At 39.3% G+C, this 20,922-nt stretch overlaps 1 protein-coding gene across 10 annotated transcripts in view; it reads left to right on the forward strand.

Annotated features, from left to right (window-relative positions):
* The window catches only part of LOC135219538 (serine/threonine-protein phosphatase 6 regulatory subunit 3-like), a 449,492-nt gene that overhangs the window by 303,139 nt on the left and 125,431 nt on the right, over nt 1-20,922 (forward strand). For 7 of the 10 annotated variants that reach the window (XM_064256386.1, XM_064256382.1, XM_064256381.1 and 4 more), the window contains exons 11-14: nt 5,847-6,046; nt 6,522-6,636; nt 8,127-8,219; nt 18,448-18,522. In XM_064256386.1, coding sequence (XP_064112456.1) covers nt 5,847-6,046; nt 6,522-6,636; nt 8,127-8,219; nt 18,448-18,522 — 483 coding nt within the window. The remainder of the gene's footprint in view (nt 1-5,846; nt 6,047-6,521; nt 6,637-8,126; nt 8,220-18,447; nt 18,523-20,922) is intronic. The other 3 variants (XM_064256389.1, XM_064256385.1, XM_064256390.1) reach the window with 1 other exon arrangement.

The raw sequence follows: 20,922 nt of genomic DNA on the forward strand, positions 1-20,922 counted from the left end.
CAGTTTAGGCTCCTTAGAGTAAAAGCTCATGAAGTGAAGGCCATTGCTACATCTCTGTCCTTTCATAAGAATATGTCTCTGCATGATCTAGTTGTGTCTACATTCTGGAGATGCAATTCAGTGTTTGCTTCCCACTATTTGAGAGACGTTGAAGTGACGTATGATAAGTGCTTCTCTTTGGGGCCTTACGTATCTGTGGATTCAGTGCTGGGACAGGGAGCTGAAACTAATAATTTTTCAATTGTTAGTTCTAACACGGGTTAGAATGGGTCAGGTGGTCGGGATTGGTTTTGTGCTCCTTGAAATTGCCAGAGGTATAGGTTCTGTCATGTAAGTGGGTTAGCCCCCATTGACAAGATCCAAAAAGGTTCTGTCATGTAAGTGGGCAAGCCCCCATTGACAAGATCCAAAAAGGTTCTGTCATGTTAGTGGGTAAGCCCCCATTGACAAGATCCAGAAGAGCTCTCAGTCATAGGTCACTACCTCGCTGAACCTCTTGAGGCAAAGCAGATTCATAGACAGTATCCATGAAGTCTTCTGCCCAATCAGGTAAGAACCAAGGTTTTTATAACCTACAACATATGTTGTTTCCTGTTTTTTATATATTTATTTAGCTGTCTCTTACCCTCCACCAAGGGTGCCAATCAGCTAAGTATGTATATTGCCGGGGAAGTTGCATGTACAAAAATGATATTGTTATGATACAATAAAGTTTTGTACATACTTACCCGGCAGATATATACGGTTAATGGCCCGCCCAGCCTCCCCTCAGGAGACAGGTGGAAGAGAAAATCTGATTAGAAAACGGGAATGGTTCCTAGTTCCGCCACCCAGCGGCGGGAGGGTAGATCACCTGACCTTCCTGAAGCGTGTGCCGCAAAATTTGAAATTCTGTCGGGGACGTCAGAGACTATAGCTAAGTATATATCTGTCGGGTAAGTATGTACAAAACTTTATTGTATCATAACAATATCATATTTTAAGTCATGTTTCGACTTTAAAACACTTCATATTATAAAACGTAACCGTGTCCGATATAAATAGAGCTTCTAAAGATTAATTTACATTAGATAGAGGAAGAAAATCCCTCTGAATTGAGTTAAATACAACCTCTGCCCTCAGCTAATTTTTCCAAACCAAAACAAGATCGGTTTGTATTTTATAATAAAATAGTAATGTGAGACTACATACATTATTATTAGATACAGGGAAGTAAAGCATAGCTTTTTAAAAGAACCTAGGAAAAGATGCATATTCATTATGTTTGTGCTTAGCTTAGGCTAAACCCTGCAGAGAGTAAAACCCAGTTATGAATATATTGGACAAGTGCCATAAAACCAAAATGCTGGTAACCGATCCCAACAGTAATGAGGAGCTGCCTGTACTAGTAGTCCCCGAGTTACGGCAGCTCCGACTTTCAACACTTTTTCAAATTATTCACTAAAAAATTGGTTCCAGGTTACAGCTGATGTTGTGAAATTACAGCCATGTGACTGAGATAACAGCACTCCAGGATTGCAACCTTGTAGTTATAGGCACTATAACGAGGTGAGAAAACTGGTTTAGGGTTCACTATAAGGAGTGGAGAATACTAGTTTAGGTTCTCTATAAGGAGGTCCCTCCTGTAAGGAAAGGAGAAAACCAGTTTACCAGGGCAAAGTTAAAAAACCTGTTTTATTCTTTCCCCTGGCTTACATAAATCTATCTCGTTCATTTTTAAACTTTTTTAGTATGATGATCATAGCTACAGAGTTCTCCGACTTACAGCGCGCCGCAGGAACAGAACCTCAACCATAACCCAGGGACTGCCTGTACTACTTTTAGCAAAAGAAATATACTTGTTTTCCTCCATTTGAGAAATGCACCTCCTTGACTTCTCTTCAGTGGGAGATGTATGGGAAGAGGAGGGGGGAGGCCTTGAAAGATTTTAGTGGGTTCATCAGAGGGCATCACTCCACTGGTAATGCCACTGAGTCCTTCTGGAACCTCCTTGCTTCTGGCTACCGTTCCATGTTCTCCTTTCCTTGATTCATCCTCTCCTAGGAGGGGCTATATAACTTGTAAACACACCTTTTCATTTCTCATCTGAGGATGAGGAAGCTGAAGAGTTATCCTTTGATTTCCTTAGAAAAATATGGCCATCAGTGATCATAATAGGTGGTCCATTACTTTCTCCATTCCTGGACTCTCTTGCAGGAAGAAGAAAGACTGACCAACCAACTACTGATGTGTCTGCTACTGCTTCTGCAGTTCCAGTGTCTTCTTCATTTGCTAGAGATATCATTTAGTGTCTGTGGGGAGTCCTGTAGTCAAGCAAGCTGACTTTGGGGTTCTCCCCCTCTGGTTTCAAGTCACTTAGGAAGTCCCACAAGGTGTTGAAAAGAAAGTAGCATTCTTATCATTCTTCCTTCTCATCTTTGGGTTCTCTTTGTCAATGTAGGAGGAAAGCGCCTCGGTGGCTAGATTGGTATGGTGGTTGCGTCCCACCTCAGTGGTCGCGGGTTCAATTCTTGGCCATTCCATTGAGGAGTGAGAGATGTGTATTTCTGGTGATATAAGTTCACTCTCGACGTGGTTCGGAAGTCACCATACAAACAAACAAACAAACAAACAATCAATGTAGGAGGAAGGGGAAACCCAAGACCAGACTTCTATTCATCAATCTTTCTCATGGCAGAAAAGCAGAGGTGGTAGTATACTACTCGGTAAACATCATATACCTTGGGTAGTGGCAATGTTTCAGTACATGCCCACTTGCTTTCCCCCACTCTAAGTCTGTGGCCTGGAATAAAGAACCCCCCCTCCTTGTAGCTCTTTTAAGCTGCAGTGGAGTGGGCATTGCAGCCTGTTTATTCTTTGCCCCATGAGCAATCTCTGTAATAAGCATAGGTGGGCATCAGGTTAGGAACTCCCTTTTGCTTACCTTTGAAGGGACGTAAATGAGATCTTGCACCTCATTCTTGCCCATCGCACTGTGGTCACCAGTGTATTTGCAACCCTTTGTGGTCTTTTTCTCTGAGCCAGTGTTGGGAGAGAAATAGAAAGAAAAGTTGCAGCCTTTCGCTCCTTTCCTGGGTTTCTGTGTTCCGTTGCATCTGAGTGACAAAGTTTGAGGGTGTCAGAGTCAAGGTCCAGATTCCTTTTTTACTGAGATCTTTTACATTTTAGGCTGCTTTCTCCATCAGGACACTGATCTGGTGCTAGACAAGAGAAGAGCAGGAGTGAGAGAGGCAGTGGAAGTCTGATGGATTACTTTTTTGGTCATGAGGGAGCTGCTCCTCTTGACCTACTTCAGGGAAAGGTAGAGCATCATTATTAGGAGTTTATGTTGCTCATTTGTGAGTGAAATAATTTTGGGAAGGTGACCTGGGCTTTCAATTTGCCCAAGATCTTGACATTAGAGTTGATTTTAGGTGCTGCTTTTGGGGGCGAAATCATAAGTCAGGTTGCCATAGTCACAGTTAGCTCTTAGTTTTTGGGGAGGGGAATGACTTTATCTGCATGTCTGGTAGTTTGTTTGCCTCTAGCAGATTAACCAAACTCCTTCTACTGTGTACTTGCCAGTGGAGGTTCTACACATTGGAGGTTGTGCAGGATTGGCCTCTCTGGTTGGATGCATCATTCTGTCAATTGACCAAGAACTCTCCCTTGGATAACTCCTTCTTGGAGGACTTCTTCAAATGTTGTGGAGGGCAGTTTCTTGGAATCTGTAGTAGTGCAAGCCTTGGCTAGACCTGTGGGTGGGTGTCATCACTGATAGTTGAGTCACAAGTATTTCATTTGCTGGTGTTAAATGAGGCAGTAAGACATTACCTACTGGGCACACTAGGTATCCAACTGGTGGGAAAACTTGGTCCTGCAAAGGAGAGATTTTAGTTCTTTACTAGCTTTCTCACCAGGTGTCTCACAAGAGCAGTCTCATGCTGTAGAAAAAATTTGGTATTGGGTTGGCATCTGTACATTCTTCCAGGAAAGATAGAGACAATAGTTGAGCTTTGTTGAGACGACTTTTGGGACTCCTTGTTCAAATGTGCAGTGGTCTTTGAATCCTCATAGGGAGCAAAACCTTTTCAGTTCGGCAAACCCCTCCATTTTATGGTGTGCAGAAGCAGCCCCATCTTCAGAAATCCTGACAGAGCTTCTTTGCTAGGAAAGGTGGAGTGTCTTCTCAGTCCTTTCATATACACTTCTTTGGCCAGTCCAAGATGGGGAGGGAAGAAGGGAAGTAGTCACTGAGATTGGCTAACCCCCTCCTTTGCTGCCATAAGTTTAGTGTTTTCTGTCACTTTTGAGCAAATTGGCAAAAAAAATTGAAGCCTTGGGATGTAATAGTTCTTAGGGACAGATACAGACTTCTGTGCAAGGAACTTTGGTCTTTCCTTTCCACAACAACGATTCTCTTTCAGATGTACTCTGGATTCTTGACCCTTTTTGATGGAGGTGGAAACAATGATGGAAAAAGGCTCTGGTCAGAAGTCATATTTGACTGGTCTCTAGGGTTTTACAGTTGTACCTTCCTAGAGGAGCCAATCCATGGTTGGAAGCTGGTCATCAACCTTAAAGTATTGAACGAGTATATTTGGCCGACTGCTCTTGAAGGAACAGCATAGTGAATGTTAGATTTCATCAGGGAGGGTAACTTCATTATTTTGATAGACTTTCAGGATGCAAACTTTAACTTGCACATACATCAGGACTCTCTGATACCTCTTCTGTTACAGACTGGGGACAGCTTCTTTGGAGTTTACTAAGGTACTCAGGTATTTGTTTTTTAAAATGAATTGCTTTAATATTTTGTGTTTGTACCTTTACATACTTATATAGCTTACAAGATGCGAAAAGTACTGTATACAAGATGTTTCTTTTTCTTAAAAACATTTGAGGGGGGAAGGGGTGGGATTCAGTTCTTGGCCAAGTACAAGTAACTAAACATTGCTGTTAACCGAATTGTAAATTACATTTAATGACGCTGAAAGTGCCTGTGATACACTTAACAATGCCATTAAACAGTTTATTTGAGCTAATAAACTGCCTACCAGTGCCAAAAATCTGGTTAATGTCGCCATTTGCAAAGTGCCGTAAAACCAAAGTGCTGTTAACTGATGCCGCGATTGACTGGAGAATCCCTATAAGTGTACAGCCTTTTTTGAAAATTTTTTATTGGACTTGGGCAAGCCATTTAAGTAACAAAATCCCCTAAATTGAGGTCTGTTAAGTTGAGATGCCATTATAATAAACTTAGATATACAAAATTATAAATGTGAAGAATAAGAGAAATTTTGGGGGCCACTTGTTTATTTTTTTTTAATATTTTCAGTGATTTTTAAGGTAGGAGATATGAAGAAATTTGTGAATTGCAATTAATTCATACGGTAATTATGCAGTACAGGCAGTCCCTGGTTTATATTCGTAAAATACTTATTTCCCAGGTTACAGTGCATGTTCCAGTTTACGTTGCCAGTTTGACGGAAGACTAGAACTTGAATATGACTCCAAACCAGCAGAATGTTAAAAAATTGGAGTTTTTTTTATATGAAAAGCAGGTTATGTCATTTTCAAGAAACCCAAAGGATTAAAGTAAGGTTTTCTTACAAATTTCAACTGTCTTGGGTTGCACTTTTTTTTTTTTTTTTTTTTTGCTGAAGTCATGCTGTAGGAACGAACTCCCAACATAACTTGCCGACTGCCTGTAGTTATATGTATATTTTTCACTGGTATATGTTAACATGATAGTAAGTTTAAGTTTCAGATTTCATAGTGATTTGAGTCCATAACTGTATAAGTATTTGGTTGTTGAGGATTAAATATTATGTAGATTTTTAATGGAGTACTGCATTTATTTTCAGGATTTGTTTTTCAAGTATAGTTTGAATAATTTTCTACATACACAAGTGGAGTTGTGCCTCAATGCCATTTTAACCAAAGCGCCCATTGCTTCCACACCACCTGGTGATGCAGAACACCATCTGCTAACACAATTATTCACAGAGGGACACATCATTGAGAGACTACTTTCGGCTTATGAAGAAACAAGTGATTCGTCAGAGTGAGATATCTCATTTTTGAGATTTTGTAGTTTTAGTATTTTGAAAATGTTATAATAAGAAATATAATCTTTGTTTCATTATCTAATAATTGTTTAAAGCAAAGTTGAGAAACACTGATATTCAGGAAGTTTATGGAATTTGAATAGTGAATAAGTTTAAAAAGAGTTAGTTAATGTATTTTTAGTAATTTCTTTTATTATGTAAAGAATGCGTTTTAGTTTTCAAAGTAATCTGCTTAAAAGTCAGTTCCTTTCAAATTTGCATTTTATTTATGTATTTTATGTTTTATGTATTGGGAACAGGCACATTTGAATGCGTAATTCTAGTACATAGTACGTACTTACTTGGAAACAAACTAAAGGAAATTTTTTGGGATAGCATTTATCTTTATAGTACATAAACAGTTACATATGGGTATCCATCTGTAAATGAAGTTATCAGGTGTTGAAGTAACAAAAAGTTTTTATTTTTCAGATGTAAGACTCATAATGTGAAAGGTTACATGGGACATCTTAGACAAGTAGCTAACACTGTTGTTCAACAAGCAGAGTTTGGTCCCAATGAACACCGTATAAAACAGTTAATACAGGCAAGTTTTTCTAACCTCTTTTGGTTTGATGGAATTTTTTGTTTCAGAATTGATGTTATGTAAGATCCCTAATCATTTGCAGTCTTTGGTTTTCATTGCTAGCCACCAAGACATCTATTTGCATGTTATTGACAATGACTCAGAATTAATAAGAAAAAATTTTGTGATTATTTAGTTGTTTAGTTTCATGGAAGAAATCTCAGGTTACTTCTGTTTTGCTGCTTGCCTTTGGTGTTACTGTAGCGGTGTATTTGTTATTTTATCTAAATCTGTCATACTTGTTGTGGTGCATTTGTTGTTTTATTCAAATATCATACATTCACATTTAAATAATGCCTTAATTATTGCATTAGTCCCTAACACTATTCCAGTGCTAATATCCACAAGTATTGAAGATAAAAGAAAATTTTTTTCAGCAAATAAAAGCTTGCACCCTTAAATTTCATTCCATATAAGATTTATTTTTAAAATATCAAATTCACATTTAAATGATGTTATTTATTGCATCATAATTTTTCCCATGGCCCAGCCCTGACTCCATTCAAATGCTAATATCTCCAAAAGTATTGAAGATAAAAGAAAAATTCTTTCTGCACATAAAACCTTACATCTTTAAATTACATCCCATATAAGATGTATTTATAAAATATCATAAGTACACATTTAAATATTGTATGTATTGGTCAGACTTTGTTAACAGATTTCAGAGGTGAGAGGTGAAATAAAGAAGAATCACCAATGCCTCCAGCTTTGCATGTGAAATTCTATTACACATTTCTTTCTTGTGCATTAGATTCCACAAATCTCTACTCATATCTAACCAATTCTTCTGGTGCACAAAGAAGCCCAGTTGACGCTTATCATGTACTTTTCTCTTTTGCTTTTGGGTGAAAGACATGTCCAAGCTAACTCTATCTCCTTTTCATCATTATCTTGTGTACATTAACTCTCAATGGCTTCCCATATGGTGATCATTCTTAACTCCTCTCTGCCATCCAATTTACTATGTTTTTCTAAAAGCTTTAGTGTCAAATCTACAAAAGCTTTCAGATATATTTTCATTGTCACACCATGATTCACATCTATTGTATTATACTTTTGTAAAATCTTACTTTCATATATAGCTTTAGTCAGTATATTAGGTTATCACATTTATTTAGTCTGGCTGTCATTAAGTCCCACCTCAGGACAATGTATTAAATATTTTTTCCATATTTTTGTCTAACTTATGAATGAAACTTGAAGATAAAGAGGATTTGTTTGTTAGTTAAAACATATATGTATAACTTGTTCAGTAGTCAGATGGAGGTCCTTCTCCCCTCTTGTGGAGGTTGACTTATTCAGCAAATACAAGCTTAAACATGAATTGCACAAGAATTTTAATTGTCAGCTGTAATACAGTAAGTAGTAGTCGATTTTGTTGCTATTTACTATGATTGAAATTAATATAACTGCTGTTATTAACAAGGATTTTTATTTGTTCCTTTTAGGATCTTCCTGGAGGTAAAGCAACCCAGTGGGATGATTTTGTTTCCAATACCTTAGCAGAAGTTAACAGAAAGAATGAAATCACTCCTCTCCCGGTAAGACATATGGGTGATTCAGCTGTACTTTTATATCCAAGTTTTATAGATTTAAAAGGCACACATGTAGACAGTGTTTTGTGGACTTTCAACTGCATCCATGAATTGTCAGTTATCCGTTGTTGGCGTTTAAATAATTTTATATTCATGAAAAAGATGTTGGGTTAAGTTGGTTTATCCTTTTCGAGTCAATAGGTGAGAATAATCATGGGAAATAACTACAAAATTGTCACAGACTTACTTGAATGTGCCTTTTGATTATTGTTTTAAATCCTCACTTGTTGAGTTTGGTTGAACTTAATTTTTAAGGGACAGATGTTTCAGCCTGGATGGTTTTTTTTTATCATGGGAGTTTGTAAGGTTTTGGTGTAAAGGGAAAATGTTATTTCGTAAAGTCTGGGATATACATAGTATGTATATTTAAATGTAATTATAGTCCTGATCTTGAGTAAAAATACGTGGACTTTAGACTTCTTTTCATGGAGCATTTTGTTTGTCCACTGAATAATGTCTGAACTTGCTTCCTGCATGACAGTCTAATTTAGTATGATAATCACAGTTATATCAGTATCATTTACTTAGCTTTGTTTTATTCTTATTGAGAGAACAGCATTAGTTATGTCCTTTTTTATAGAAAACAGGCATTCATTTTTACAGAAATTACATAAGAAGCAACAAAAGGATTTATACATGGTTTTTTAGTGTCCGGCACTAAAAAACTAAAATGTTTTATGATAGAAGAATTTCCTTGGCTATGTTAAAATTTTGTATTGAAGTTTATAATTTGTACGTTGGAGTGATATTAGCCAAAAATGACTTGCATTTGTTGCATTTTCTTGCCATTTTTCCTGACTAGTATGTAATTGCATTGTTGGCGTAAATAAGCAAAATATCAACACACTGTATACATTTGATAATTTGTTAGTAGTACCTGACTAAATTATTCTTCTGTATGTGTAGATAAGTTCAAAACCCTTTAAAAAAATTTTTTTGAGACATTATGAAAGGCTTCTATGAGAGGATTTTTGTTCATTTTAAACAAAGCTGATTAAATGATATTTATTAAATTGTGGTCAATCATGGATACTGTGTGCTGTATTCCATGATTATTTTTTGCTTGTAATGTAATAGCAAGGATTTTATTTTACATATATTACAAATAAACCTTAGTTTATTAGAATTTATTTATCCTGTTGAGGAATATCTTTTAAAGAGTTGACATACAAGAAAATATGAGAAGCAGTCTGGTATGAATATGCTGTATACTGGAAACTTTGCTACCTCTTTACAGAACTGGAATTAGGTTATTTCAATGGTCATCAATAAATGATGGAATACCTCTTTATCCTTTGCTCAGATTTTAAATTAACTTGGTGTCTTGAGAAAGTGTTTTATCATTGGCTTCTATTTGTGGAGTGGTAAGGGGTATACTTGATATAAACATTTAGTTGTACTTTTTTCAAAGTGAATTTTATAATCAGATGGTTTTGACACACTTCTCTTTATGTATATGGTGGGTTGCCTTGTTTGTAATAGGTTTGGTCACTGCTCTTATAGCAATACCAAGATCCTGGTAAAATCTTGAGTTCTTTGCATAGCTTACATTTGACCTGCGTTGAAACTGAATACCAGCGGAACTTTTTATAGCAGTAGTATTAATGAAAAGTTTGTTGCTCATACGGGGAGTGTTTTTGGCTAATACAAATTTGTTCATATGCAGAACAAACCTTTGGTCTTAACAATAGGATATTTTCCAAGCGCCAGCTGGTAACCGGTTAAAACAATAAAAGATTGTAAAGCAAGGGATCTGTGAGATCTGGCAAAGCCAGGTGTACGAGGTGAAAGCTGGTCAGAGTCTGTGCATTGGACCTTGTGACGCTTTAGTCTTTCCTTAACCACCTTGGGGAGTAGACGCTTAAGCTTTACTCTCCCTTCAAGCCCGTTGTTTGTTCCCGTGTTCTGTCTTTCAGTGTTTGGTGTGTGTATTTGTTATTATAGCTTCCTCAGAGTCTTCGCAGCCACGTCAATGTATGTGGCCAGGCATTCAAGGTTTTCTATGCTTAGGGTTTTTGGTGTCGTTGGCTACAGATCTGCATATGACTTGTAGTAGGTGCAGAGCAAATTTTTGTATTGTGACTAACTCCCGCCCGGAATGTCGTGCCTGGCCTTAGTTGCAGTGGAGGTTGTTTTATAGGAAGAAGGAACATCGCAGAGGTTCGACTCTTCCTTCTTGGGAGGGGTTTTCTTCTCCTCATCTGGACGATTTGGCTGCTCCCTCTCCCTTGATTATTCTTCCTGATGCTAGTTCTGGTGTTCCCCTGTCTCCTTCCTTTTCTTGCAATGATTCGTCGATGGAAGTATAGGGAGTGCCACAAGGTAATGTTATGTTTAATGTAGCCCCCTCTCTCTCGGGTTCTAATTATCTTCCTGGGAGGGAGAAAGCTGTTTCATCTAATTCCTTTGTTTCAGATTCGGAGTCATCCAAAATGTTAGCGGTCTGGGCGTTGCTTGGGCTATGGGGCTCACCTTCCTTGAATGGTCTGCTGTCACATATCTTGGAGGCTCATGCACCCCCTCCCCCCAGGCTCCACCGCTCTCCCACCTCCCCCTGGACTACGTTGGCTCTTGCATGCAGCCATCTTGTGGATCCTCGCCTACAGTCCTTGGGTCACGCCTTATTGCTCTGCCAGTGAGGCCATCGACTAGCTCTGGTCATAGAGAAATGTCGTGACATCACTCCCAGCACCCTCTCAGCCTGTGACATTGGTTGAAGCAGTCGCTCATCCTCCCGTCTCGGTGATGTCATCGCTTCCTGCTATGATGCCATTGTCCTCTCTTGCTGAGCCATCCGAGGCATTGTTTCAAGCGGTCTTCAAGAGGCTGGACTCTGTTTTGGAAGAGAAATTTTCTGCCTTCACTCTGAAGAAGACAGTTCGTAAAGCGTAAACGGGAGTTCTCTTCTCCACCTCCTGCTTCTAAGAGATCTTGTAGGGAAGGAGTTTTATCTCGTTCTCCTCCTCATTCGCCGTCGCTGCCTTGTCATCGTATCAGATGTTGGAGGATCAAGGAATTTGTGGTTACGTCTTCTGTGAGCAGAGGGAGTGCATCACCTTCTGCCTCTCACGACCATGTCTCCCTCATGCACATCCGTGTTCGTGCAAGGGAGAATAGTGCTTTGCCAGCTGCCCCACAGGGTCATGCTCCCCCATCGGAGGTTCGTGTTCGTGGGATTGGCAGTGGAGGTAGCGGAAGGGAGGCATCCTTGTCTGAATTACATGGTAGTGTCTCCCTGATGCATGCTGGTAATGCATCGACATCTCTTCACGGCCGTGTCTCTCCTCATGGACATGTTCGTGACAGTATGAATGTCGAGTCTTCATCTTCCATACGCGGATGTGTTTTGGGCTTGCACATACATGCTGATGTTTTTGGAGAGAAGCTCACCTCTGCCATGTTCTGTCTCGGGACTGTGCTCTGTTGACGTCTCACAGACGTATACTCGTCTCTTCACAGGCCACGTATGCTGTTCCACCCATGAACGATAGCTGGGTCTTCGAGTGTTAGAGACTTCTCTCCTACCATTAATATCCAGAATGCTAGGCTCCCTAGCAAACATTCATCACTGTTGCATCAAAAGGAGGACGATACTGCAAAGCCTTCTTCTTCACATCGTCAGTCACCGCTGCTGGAGCGAGAGGAGCGGGACACTCAAGAGTTTTTGTCTTCCTTTGGAGAGGTTGTTGATCTCATTCTTGGGTTTAACAACAATTTTGAGTGTAGGACGCAAGCTCAGTCTTCTATCACCCCTACATGCATAGAAGCCTTACTGGATGCCAGTCAGGATCGTAAGACTTCTTTTGAACTACCCCTGTTGGGCCTTGCTCAGTCTGTCTTGCAACATGTGAACGCTTTGGTGTCGGACTGGGTGGCTCTCTACGTTCGAAGGGGTCGTCCAAGTTTCTTCCTCCTCCTCTCATTAACGTGGTTCATTTGATGCCTCGTCACCTGAACCCGGATGTGTTCCAACTCAAACCTGGTTTAACCATAGAGCAAGTTAGGTCAGAAGGTCCTTCCTTGTCATCGCAGGAGGCCTTAGCTATGGAGACTATGGTGGCTTCCATCTTCCAGATGGTCTCATGGTGGCTTCCATCTTCCAGACGGTCTCATGGTGGCTTCCATCTTCCAGATGGTCTCATGGTGGCTTCCATCTTCCAGACGGTCTCATGGCTTGACTTGTGTTCCACTGCGATAGCCAAAATTGCTTCGGATAGGTCTGCAGAAGTATTAGTGAGTTCGTCTTCTCTCACTAGACTATTGCAGTTTGGTGGTAAGGCATTTTCTTACCTGGCCCATCTTAGTGCAAACTTGAGGGGCAACTTCCTTCATGTCAGGAGAGACGCTTCTTTATCCAAGGTGGCGAGCTCAGTGGACTCTACTTTGTTGGCGCTCAGGAATGGGGATCATCTGGATTTGCAGTTCTTGTTCCCGAGGACTGAGTTAGAAAATGCAATTGACCGACGATGGTTAGATACTAAGGACAGGTTGGTCCATTAGGCAGTTTCCAAGTCAGAGGCATGTTTACGTCGCCCTCCTCCTCCTCCTCCTCCTCCTCCTCAGCGGCAGGTACGAAGATCTTCACCTGTTAATCAATCCTGCCCCTACAAGCTTAGGAGGGGCTCTAGAGGAAGGGCAGAGGGGAGGGGGGGGGGGTCTTCAGTAGAGTGGGTGCCTTTTCCTCTCCGTTGCCACGAATAGAGAGATGCCAGTGGGCCAAGTGGCAGGGTTATGGAGCAGAAAAATTGGTGGTATATGTTCTGCGGGTGGGATATCTACTACCATTCAACTTCTCTTCCCCCCTCTCAGGCAGACCATATCTCAGTCAGACATATGCTCGCGATTCCCCAAAGTTCTTAGCTCTTCGGGAGGAAGAGTTGAAAATGCTGGCCAAGGGTGCGCTAGAGGAGGTAATGCATCCTTCTCCAGGGTTTTACAGTCGCATTTTCCTAGTACCAAAAGCGACAGGCAATTGGAGACCAGTAATCGACCTTTCCACCTTGAATCATCTTGTCTGGAAGACAAGGTTCAAGATGGAGATGCCACGGACAGTGTTAGCAGCAGTGAGGGACAACGACTTCATGCTGTCGATAGATCTAAAGGATGCTTACTTCCAGATCCCTATTTATCCTTCGTCCAGAAAATTTCCTCACTTCGCACTGGGAGAACAGGTATTCCAGTTCAAGGTCCTGTGCTTCGGTTTGACCACGTCCCCTCAGGTGTTCACAAGGGTCTTCTCCCTTGTCTCAACATGGGCTCATGCTGAAGGGATTCACCTGTTTAGGTACCTTGACGACTTGTAGGTCTTAGCAAGTTGAATCTTGTTCCCAGCCAGAAAGTTCTTTATCTTGGTATGGTTATAGATACAGCAGTGTTGAGAGTTTTTCCATCGGACCAGAGGTCACAGGAGTTGCAGTTAGTGGCACGCAAGTTCCTATCACAACCAGAACACCCAGCTCACCAGTGGAAGGTTCTTCTGGGGATTTTGTCTTCTATGGAGAAGCTCCTCCCTCATGTTCGTCTTCATCTTCAGTCTCTGCAATGGAGATTGAAAGACTTCTGGTGCCTGGCAAGAGATTCCCCTCTTCAGAGAGTTACTCTGTCTGAAGAGGTGAGGCAAGACCTTCGTTGGTGGTTGGACAACCAGAATCTCTTGATGGGTGTCCCTCTGTGTTCTTCCCCTCCAGACTTCCATCTGTTTTCAGATGCCTCTCTCACAGGTTGGGGTGCTCTTGTAGGGGACCTCATTGCATCAGGTGTTTGTAGTATGGAAGACAAGCTGCTACACATCAACGTTTTGGAGCTGAAGGCAGCTTTTCTGGGTCTGAGAGAGTTTCTGGAGAAGGTAGAGGGTCATTTGGTAGTTCTGATGTCTGACAACACTATGGTGGTCGCTTATGTGAACAAAAGGGGGTCTGGTGTCTTATCACCTCCATTCATTGCCAGTCAAGTTACACCAGTGGGTGATTGACAACTCGGTGGAGCTCTCAGCCAGATACATTCCAAGCGAAAAGAATGTGGTCGCTGACAGGCTGAGTCATCGGAACCAGATCCTGAGCACGGAGTGGTCTCTGCCTCAAATTGTGGCAGACAGACTTTTTCAGGTTTGGGGAAGGCCTATGTTAGACCTCTTTTCAAATCGTTTCAATAGAAAACTGGATGGTTACTGTTTAGTGGCCCCTGGATCCTCTAGCTCTGGCAGAGGAAACCTTCCAACACTTGGGACAACCTCAAGGTGTATGTCTTCCCTCCGTTATGCCAGATCCGTCAAGTTCTGAAGGGTAATGAGTTCTCGAAATCTCAGGATGACTTTGGTTGCTCCTCTGTGGTAACAACCAGAATGGTTTCCGGACCTTCTGTTCTTTCTGTCAGTTTCCAAGAGAGATTCCCTCGTGGCAGCAACTGCTTTGCCAGCCTCATGTTGAAAGGTTTGAATAGTCAGTAGAATTCCTGTCTCTTCACGGATGGAGACTATCAAGTATCTCCTCCGAGCTAGAGGTTTTTCTCAGGAAACAGCGAGACATATGTCCAGTTATCTCAGGAAGTCTTCTTCAGGAGTTTACCAGGGAAAATTGGCAATCTACTGCGATTGGTGTCGTCGACGGGGTTTCTTTCGACTCAAAACATCTGTTCAGCGTATAGCAGATGTTTTGGTCTTCCTCAGGGATGAGAAAGGCCTTTCAGTCTCTGCTATCAGGGACTACAGAGCAGCATTGAGTTTGGTGTTATGTCTGAGAGGCGTAGACATCTCTTCATCCTGTGAAATCTTATTGTTCAGGGGTTTCAAGCCTCCAGAATGGGATGTTTCGCTTGTCCTAAGAATGCTTTTTGTTTGCACTTGTTGGTTCAAGAAAGACATTTCCAGGAACACTTATTTCTTTTTGGATATGCGAGGCCATCAAGCAGGCTTATTCATCTCTTGATTGTTCTGTCACTGAATCTGTACAGGCTAGAGCACATGATGTCAGAGGTATAAGTTCCTCTCTGGCATTTAAGAAAAATGTTGCTGTTCATAGAATTTTGAATGTTGGTACTTGGTTGCATCAATCCATGTTCACATCATTTTACCTGAGAGATGTTGCCCACAAGTCTTTGGACATGTTTTCCTTGGGCCCTGTGGTGGCTGCCCAACAAATTGTGAACTCGCCCATTGCCCTTCACTGGGCAATTTTGTATATTACCTAGGATGATTGTGTGGAAGAGAGAATTAGTGAGTTGGCTGATCTCTTTCTTTCTCTTTGTTCCTTTCTTCTACCTACGGGCAGGTTGAGGAATAGACATGTCATATGCTGGACTGGTCTGATGCAGGTGAGTAAGGTAGTCATACAGATAGTTTGTTTGCTTTATGTACTTTTGAAATAAACCCTTTATTCAGTAGCAAATACTCCGTTCTCTATCAAGGGGAGTGGGGAGTAATAACAAACCTCTGTGATTATATGGTTTGTTATTTGAACAGTCAGAATTTTCTTTAGTTCCCTAGATGCAATGAATCTGCTCATATATCATTGTTTTGCAACCCAGATGGCCGAGTTGTTAGATATCAGTTTATCTTCTCACGGGCATTGGTCCACCTTCTTTAGAACTTGTTCTTCTAGAGAGTTGGTCAAGTGGGTTAGCTCCCAGCCAGTTTAGGGTACTTGTACCTTCCTCCAAGTATAAGTCTATCTTGTTAAGACTGAAGGTTTGTTCCACATATGAACAAATGACAAATTTATAAATCAGTTTGTATTTTTCATAGCTAACAAACCTGAGGTCTTAACGTGTACTGCCCACCTCTAGCCCGCCCTTCTCTATCTTTTATTATCTCCTGGGTTGGGGGGAGACTAAAGCGTCACTAGGTTCAATGTGCAGTCTCTGACCATCTTTCACCTCAAATGTGTAGTCGTTGCCAGATCTCACAGATTCCTCACTGCTTCACAATCTTTTATTGTTTTAACCGGTTACCAGCTGGCACTTGGAAATTATCCTATTGTTAAGTCCTCAGGTTTGTTAGCTATGAAAAATACAAATTGATTAAAAAATTTGTCATATGACATTTCAAACCGAGTTTTTTTTTAAACGGAATTTTTGTTTGTTCTAAAGACATATTAGACTTAAGTGTCCATTCATTTTGTAATTACTTACAACCAAGGATTAACGGCATTGGATAGAACATCTCTGGGTTAATTACAGTTCTTAGTAACTTGAGCTCACAGAAATGACAGTTTAGATTCTAGATTATATGCACTTTTGACTATTAATAGGCTTTTGTGTTTTATTGATTTATGTGAGTAATAATGCTTGCCCAGTAGTTATATGAAGGATCAACTTGCCGACCTTTTATTATTTTTGTTTCTTTTTTGTATAAATGCAAAGAGCAGGAGGACTTTCTCCTTCAATGCAGAGAGCAGTAGCATAAATAATATTAGAAAAGCCCAATGAGATCACCTTACTAATAGAGAAATCCTAAGAATTGAGTTGATAACCGTTGTTAATGAGACATTTTGTCTTTAATGAATGAAATTTAGTCTTAACTCAGATGGGTCAAGAAAAATAAAGCAGCATCACCATAAATGTACTTATAGAAAGTGATGACAATTACTATAAGGATTTTGGTGGGGAAAATATAAGGCTTTTGTTCAGAATATAGAAGTGTGCCTGACTTGTGTTATGCTCCCATGCACATCCTAGTTTTTACATTAGAATTTTCTTGTGAAAATAATCTTTTTGAGTAGAATTCCTTATTCCATGGGTTACTGAACCTGGCTTCATTGGGCATGTTTGGGGTTAGACTGTTTTCTGCTAAACATGGTTTCCCTCCACAGATGATCATGCTTTTGTAAATGGACTTGAGAATTTATTGCACTGGTAAAACTATGGTCCTGTGGGATTTTATTCTCCCATCATTTTCAACATAGCATTTGTAATCAGCATACACAAAATATAATAAAAGAATACTAGATAATACATTGTATACAATAATAATTGACTGACGTACAGTGGAGATGCAGAAAGAATAGTATTCTACTTTGATATTGAATTTTAGGCTTTTTGTGGCACACAGTATGTGAAGTGTGAAAAGCATAAGTAGTAGTTATTTATTGCTTTTTTATCTGAAATATGACAAAAAGAAAAGAAAATAAGTCTATATCTTAGATAATAAAAAATAGAATGGGAACATCCCTAGATGCAAAATATGAAATTTGGTTAACCTGTGGCAAAGAAAATTAATGACTTATTTTCTGATATGCCTCTGACCCCAAATCCTAATCTTATTGTTTTAAATGCAGCCCATGAAATGTAATAAAAAATTTACCAGTAGTGAACATTGTATAAAGTTTAAATGTGGCCATAACTTGTATTGCAAAGAACAGTAATGAAAAGTTTTAACTTATTCAGATGGCACATACCATTAAGTAGTGGATAATGATGATGAACATGATGATGTTGGGGGAGGGTGATGTCAGACCAGATGTAGTATTAGCTCCTGTGAAGAAGTTGGCATCCTGGTATGCTTTAGAGTGGGTGGCTCTCCCACCTTTACAGAGATGCGCCAAGACATTCTTGAACTGATGCTTTCTTCTTTTCCTTTTATTCTTCAAAATATGCTTGGATCCAATTGTTCTCTTTTGCTTTGGACCTCCCCCCCTCTCTCTCTCTCTCTCTCTCTCTCTCTCTCTCTCTCTCTCTCTCTCTCTCTCTCTCTCTCTCTCTCTCTCTCTCTCTCTCTCTCGTTTTAATGTCTGTGTTGCAATATTTTATTTTAGTTTTTCAAATGCTTTATCCTCTTCTAAAGCCTTAAAAATCAGAAAGAAATGCTGAACACATTTATTTTATTCATTGCTCAAGCATGCTTTTGTGATCCCCTGTGCTATTACAGTATTCATTACAGCCTTGGATATAATAATACACTTGAAATGTTACAGTAATACTCTGTTCAGTCAGTTGAATGATTAGCTCGGTTTTCTAAATCTTATACCACTTACACTTATGAAATAATAAAGGGAATAGAGTTAGTTACCAATAGCTTTCTTCAAAATAAACCAGCCATCAAGGGAATGCCATTGTCTGTAAAATATCTTATCTCTTCATGAATATGGCAGTTCATGATCCAGTCTACAAAATTTGCCAGTTATCCACACTTAAGATTTGCTCAATAAAGGACTGGAAGTGTTGCCTTGTTTATACCTTTCAGTGCTCATGGTTTTTTGGAATGCTGGATGAGAAGCAGCTTCAATTTGCAAGTTCCGGGTGCATTTCCTTCAAGCAAGTATGTTGACCAATTGTCTTATGCTTTCTGTCTGGGCAGAGTGTTTTCCTCAAAATCTGTTTGAAGTGGCATTCTTTGATCAAATAAGCCTGTTGTATTGTATACATTAAAAATCTGTTCACTACATTAGTGTGTTTTAGCCACAAAGGAAATATCTTGGCTGCCTGGGCCCTCCACTATCAGCCTTTCCAGACACTATGACACTGAAGCCTTGCACAAAATTCTAACTTAATCAGCCATGACTGTTTCTTAGGCATATTTCCCTTCAGGCCCCCAAACAAGCTTCTTGCTTTTGCTTATAATGCAATAAATATAGACACTGCTGGATCAGGTATTCCCTCCACAATAACACTTTTTTTTCCTTTATTCTTCTTGTTCTTTATGCATGTATCTTTATGTGATTAGCATTTTTCACTCTTGTTTGTACAATTAGCATTCTAACTATATAGTATTTACAGTTAATGCAAATCCAAATTCACTTGCTTTTGCCCACATTCATACTTTTATTACATTTTTAAAACTTCTGAATCGGTTGTATCATGGGAATGAGATAGTTCACCTTTTTTTACTTGCATTTAACCCCAACCATGGTAGAAAGTAACAAAATGTAAAAAAAAAGTAGTAAAAACTAATTGTTTACTGTTGATGCAAGTACACAAGTGGAATATGAGAATAAATGAGAGGCAACTGCTCGCTTTAATGACAAAGCTGCCATCGACTTGCAAATTACATATGCCCATTTTTGTTTGTGATGCTGGATTTATAAATGCCAGAATTACTTAATTAGGATACTGTATGTATATATTGTTAAAGGAACTGTTACCATTAATGCCATAAAGATTAGTTTCAAAAGTTTTAGAAATTATGTGTAATTGGAGTCCACAGAAACTATGATAGTCTTGAATCTTGGATTCACAAGTGATTCTTCTACCCAGTGTTTATACTTCATATATAAGTTGTATAAGAAATTCCTTTTCTATTTCTTTGCTTCATTTTCCCTTTTGTCCTTCAAAACAAACTTTAGTTGGTCCTTTTGGCATTTTACTGTTTGGATTGCTCTTGGAACTTGGAGTGAGGTTGAACAGCTTGCTTTTATCTGTAGAATTTTATTAAATGATATTTAGGAGTGAGATGCACTAGTTGTCAGGCTTTATACTACTGTACTGGTATTCGATGATACTTTTGGTAACATTGTATGTAACAAGGCACTAGCCATAGAATGGTCCAAATGAAAGGGGATTACCATGTTTTTTTACCTATTTAAGTATCATTAGGAGAATATTTTATTTTATAAGTTTTATAGTGTGCACATTATTTTATTAGTTATTTTTGTATTTTAGTTGCCATCCACCATGGAAGTGTTTGCCTCCAGCTTTAAAACCAGACTCGAGTTTTGAGCAGGCTGTTTACCCAGATGTTGAGAGCCATGTTAAAGAAAAAGAGAAATGTAATTCAGATCTACGTGTACGTAATCTGTTTTAGCTCATATTTTCTGTAGTGAAGTTCGGTCTAGGTTTTTAACAGAAATGATATACTCACATATCATGCAACTTCTGAGACCTAATTTTGAAGCTAATTTTAAGGGGGCACATCATACACGAGATATAGAAGTAGCTTATATAATATTCACATATATTAGTAGTATCTTATCATGAAAAATATAATAAACACAGTACAGTAGACCCCCTGTATACACAAAATAGCTAAAATCTGCAAATACTTAAAACCCCACAAAAAATGCTTATACGTACCTGAGTATTTTAACCCTTAAATGCCTATTGGACTTATTATACGCCGACCAAAATTGTCTGTCAGGTACGTCGACTACAAAAAGTTTTTTTTTAAATATTAGGGGAAAAATAGTTATAGGCCTAGTTTGCAAAAAATTTGAAATCACGCACCTTGAGGGATGCTGGGAGTTCACGGATCAAGCTGTTGTTTTGTTTACAAGCGTTACCCAGGCGCGCATGCGTGAATTTCTTTCTTCTCGCACTAAAAAGCATCAGCGACACATCTCAGAAATTCTTTCGTCACTTTGTTGTAATATTTGCACCATTTTATATTTGCCATTACATAGAGTTTTATATATGAAAATGTGCGCACTTTCATGTAGAATAGAACAAAAAACAACCCATGGATGTAGCTTTTATCAGTTTTGAAATATTTTCATATAAATCACGATAAGTGCCAAAATTTCAACCTTCAGTTAACTTTGACTCGACTGAACTCATTTTGCAACAGATAGAAAGTCTCTAGCACAATATTTTGATTTATGGGGAATTTTGAAAAAAACTTTTTCCTTACATCTGCACTGTAACTGCCGAAAAAATCAGAAATTCTTTTGTCAGATTGTCGTAATGTTTGCACAGTTTTATATTAGCCGTTACATAAAGTTTTATA

Source organism: Macrobrachium nipponense, chromosome 1 (genome assembly GCF_015104395.2).
Source record: "Macrobrachium nipponense isolate FS-2020 chromosome 1, ASM1510439v2, whole genome shotgun sequence".
Classification (NCBI taxonomy): domain Eukaryota; kingdom Metazoa; phylum Arthropoda; class Malacostraca; order Decapoda; family Palaemonidae; genus Macrobrachium; species Macrobrachium nipponense.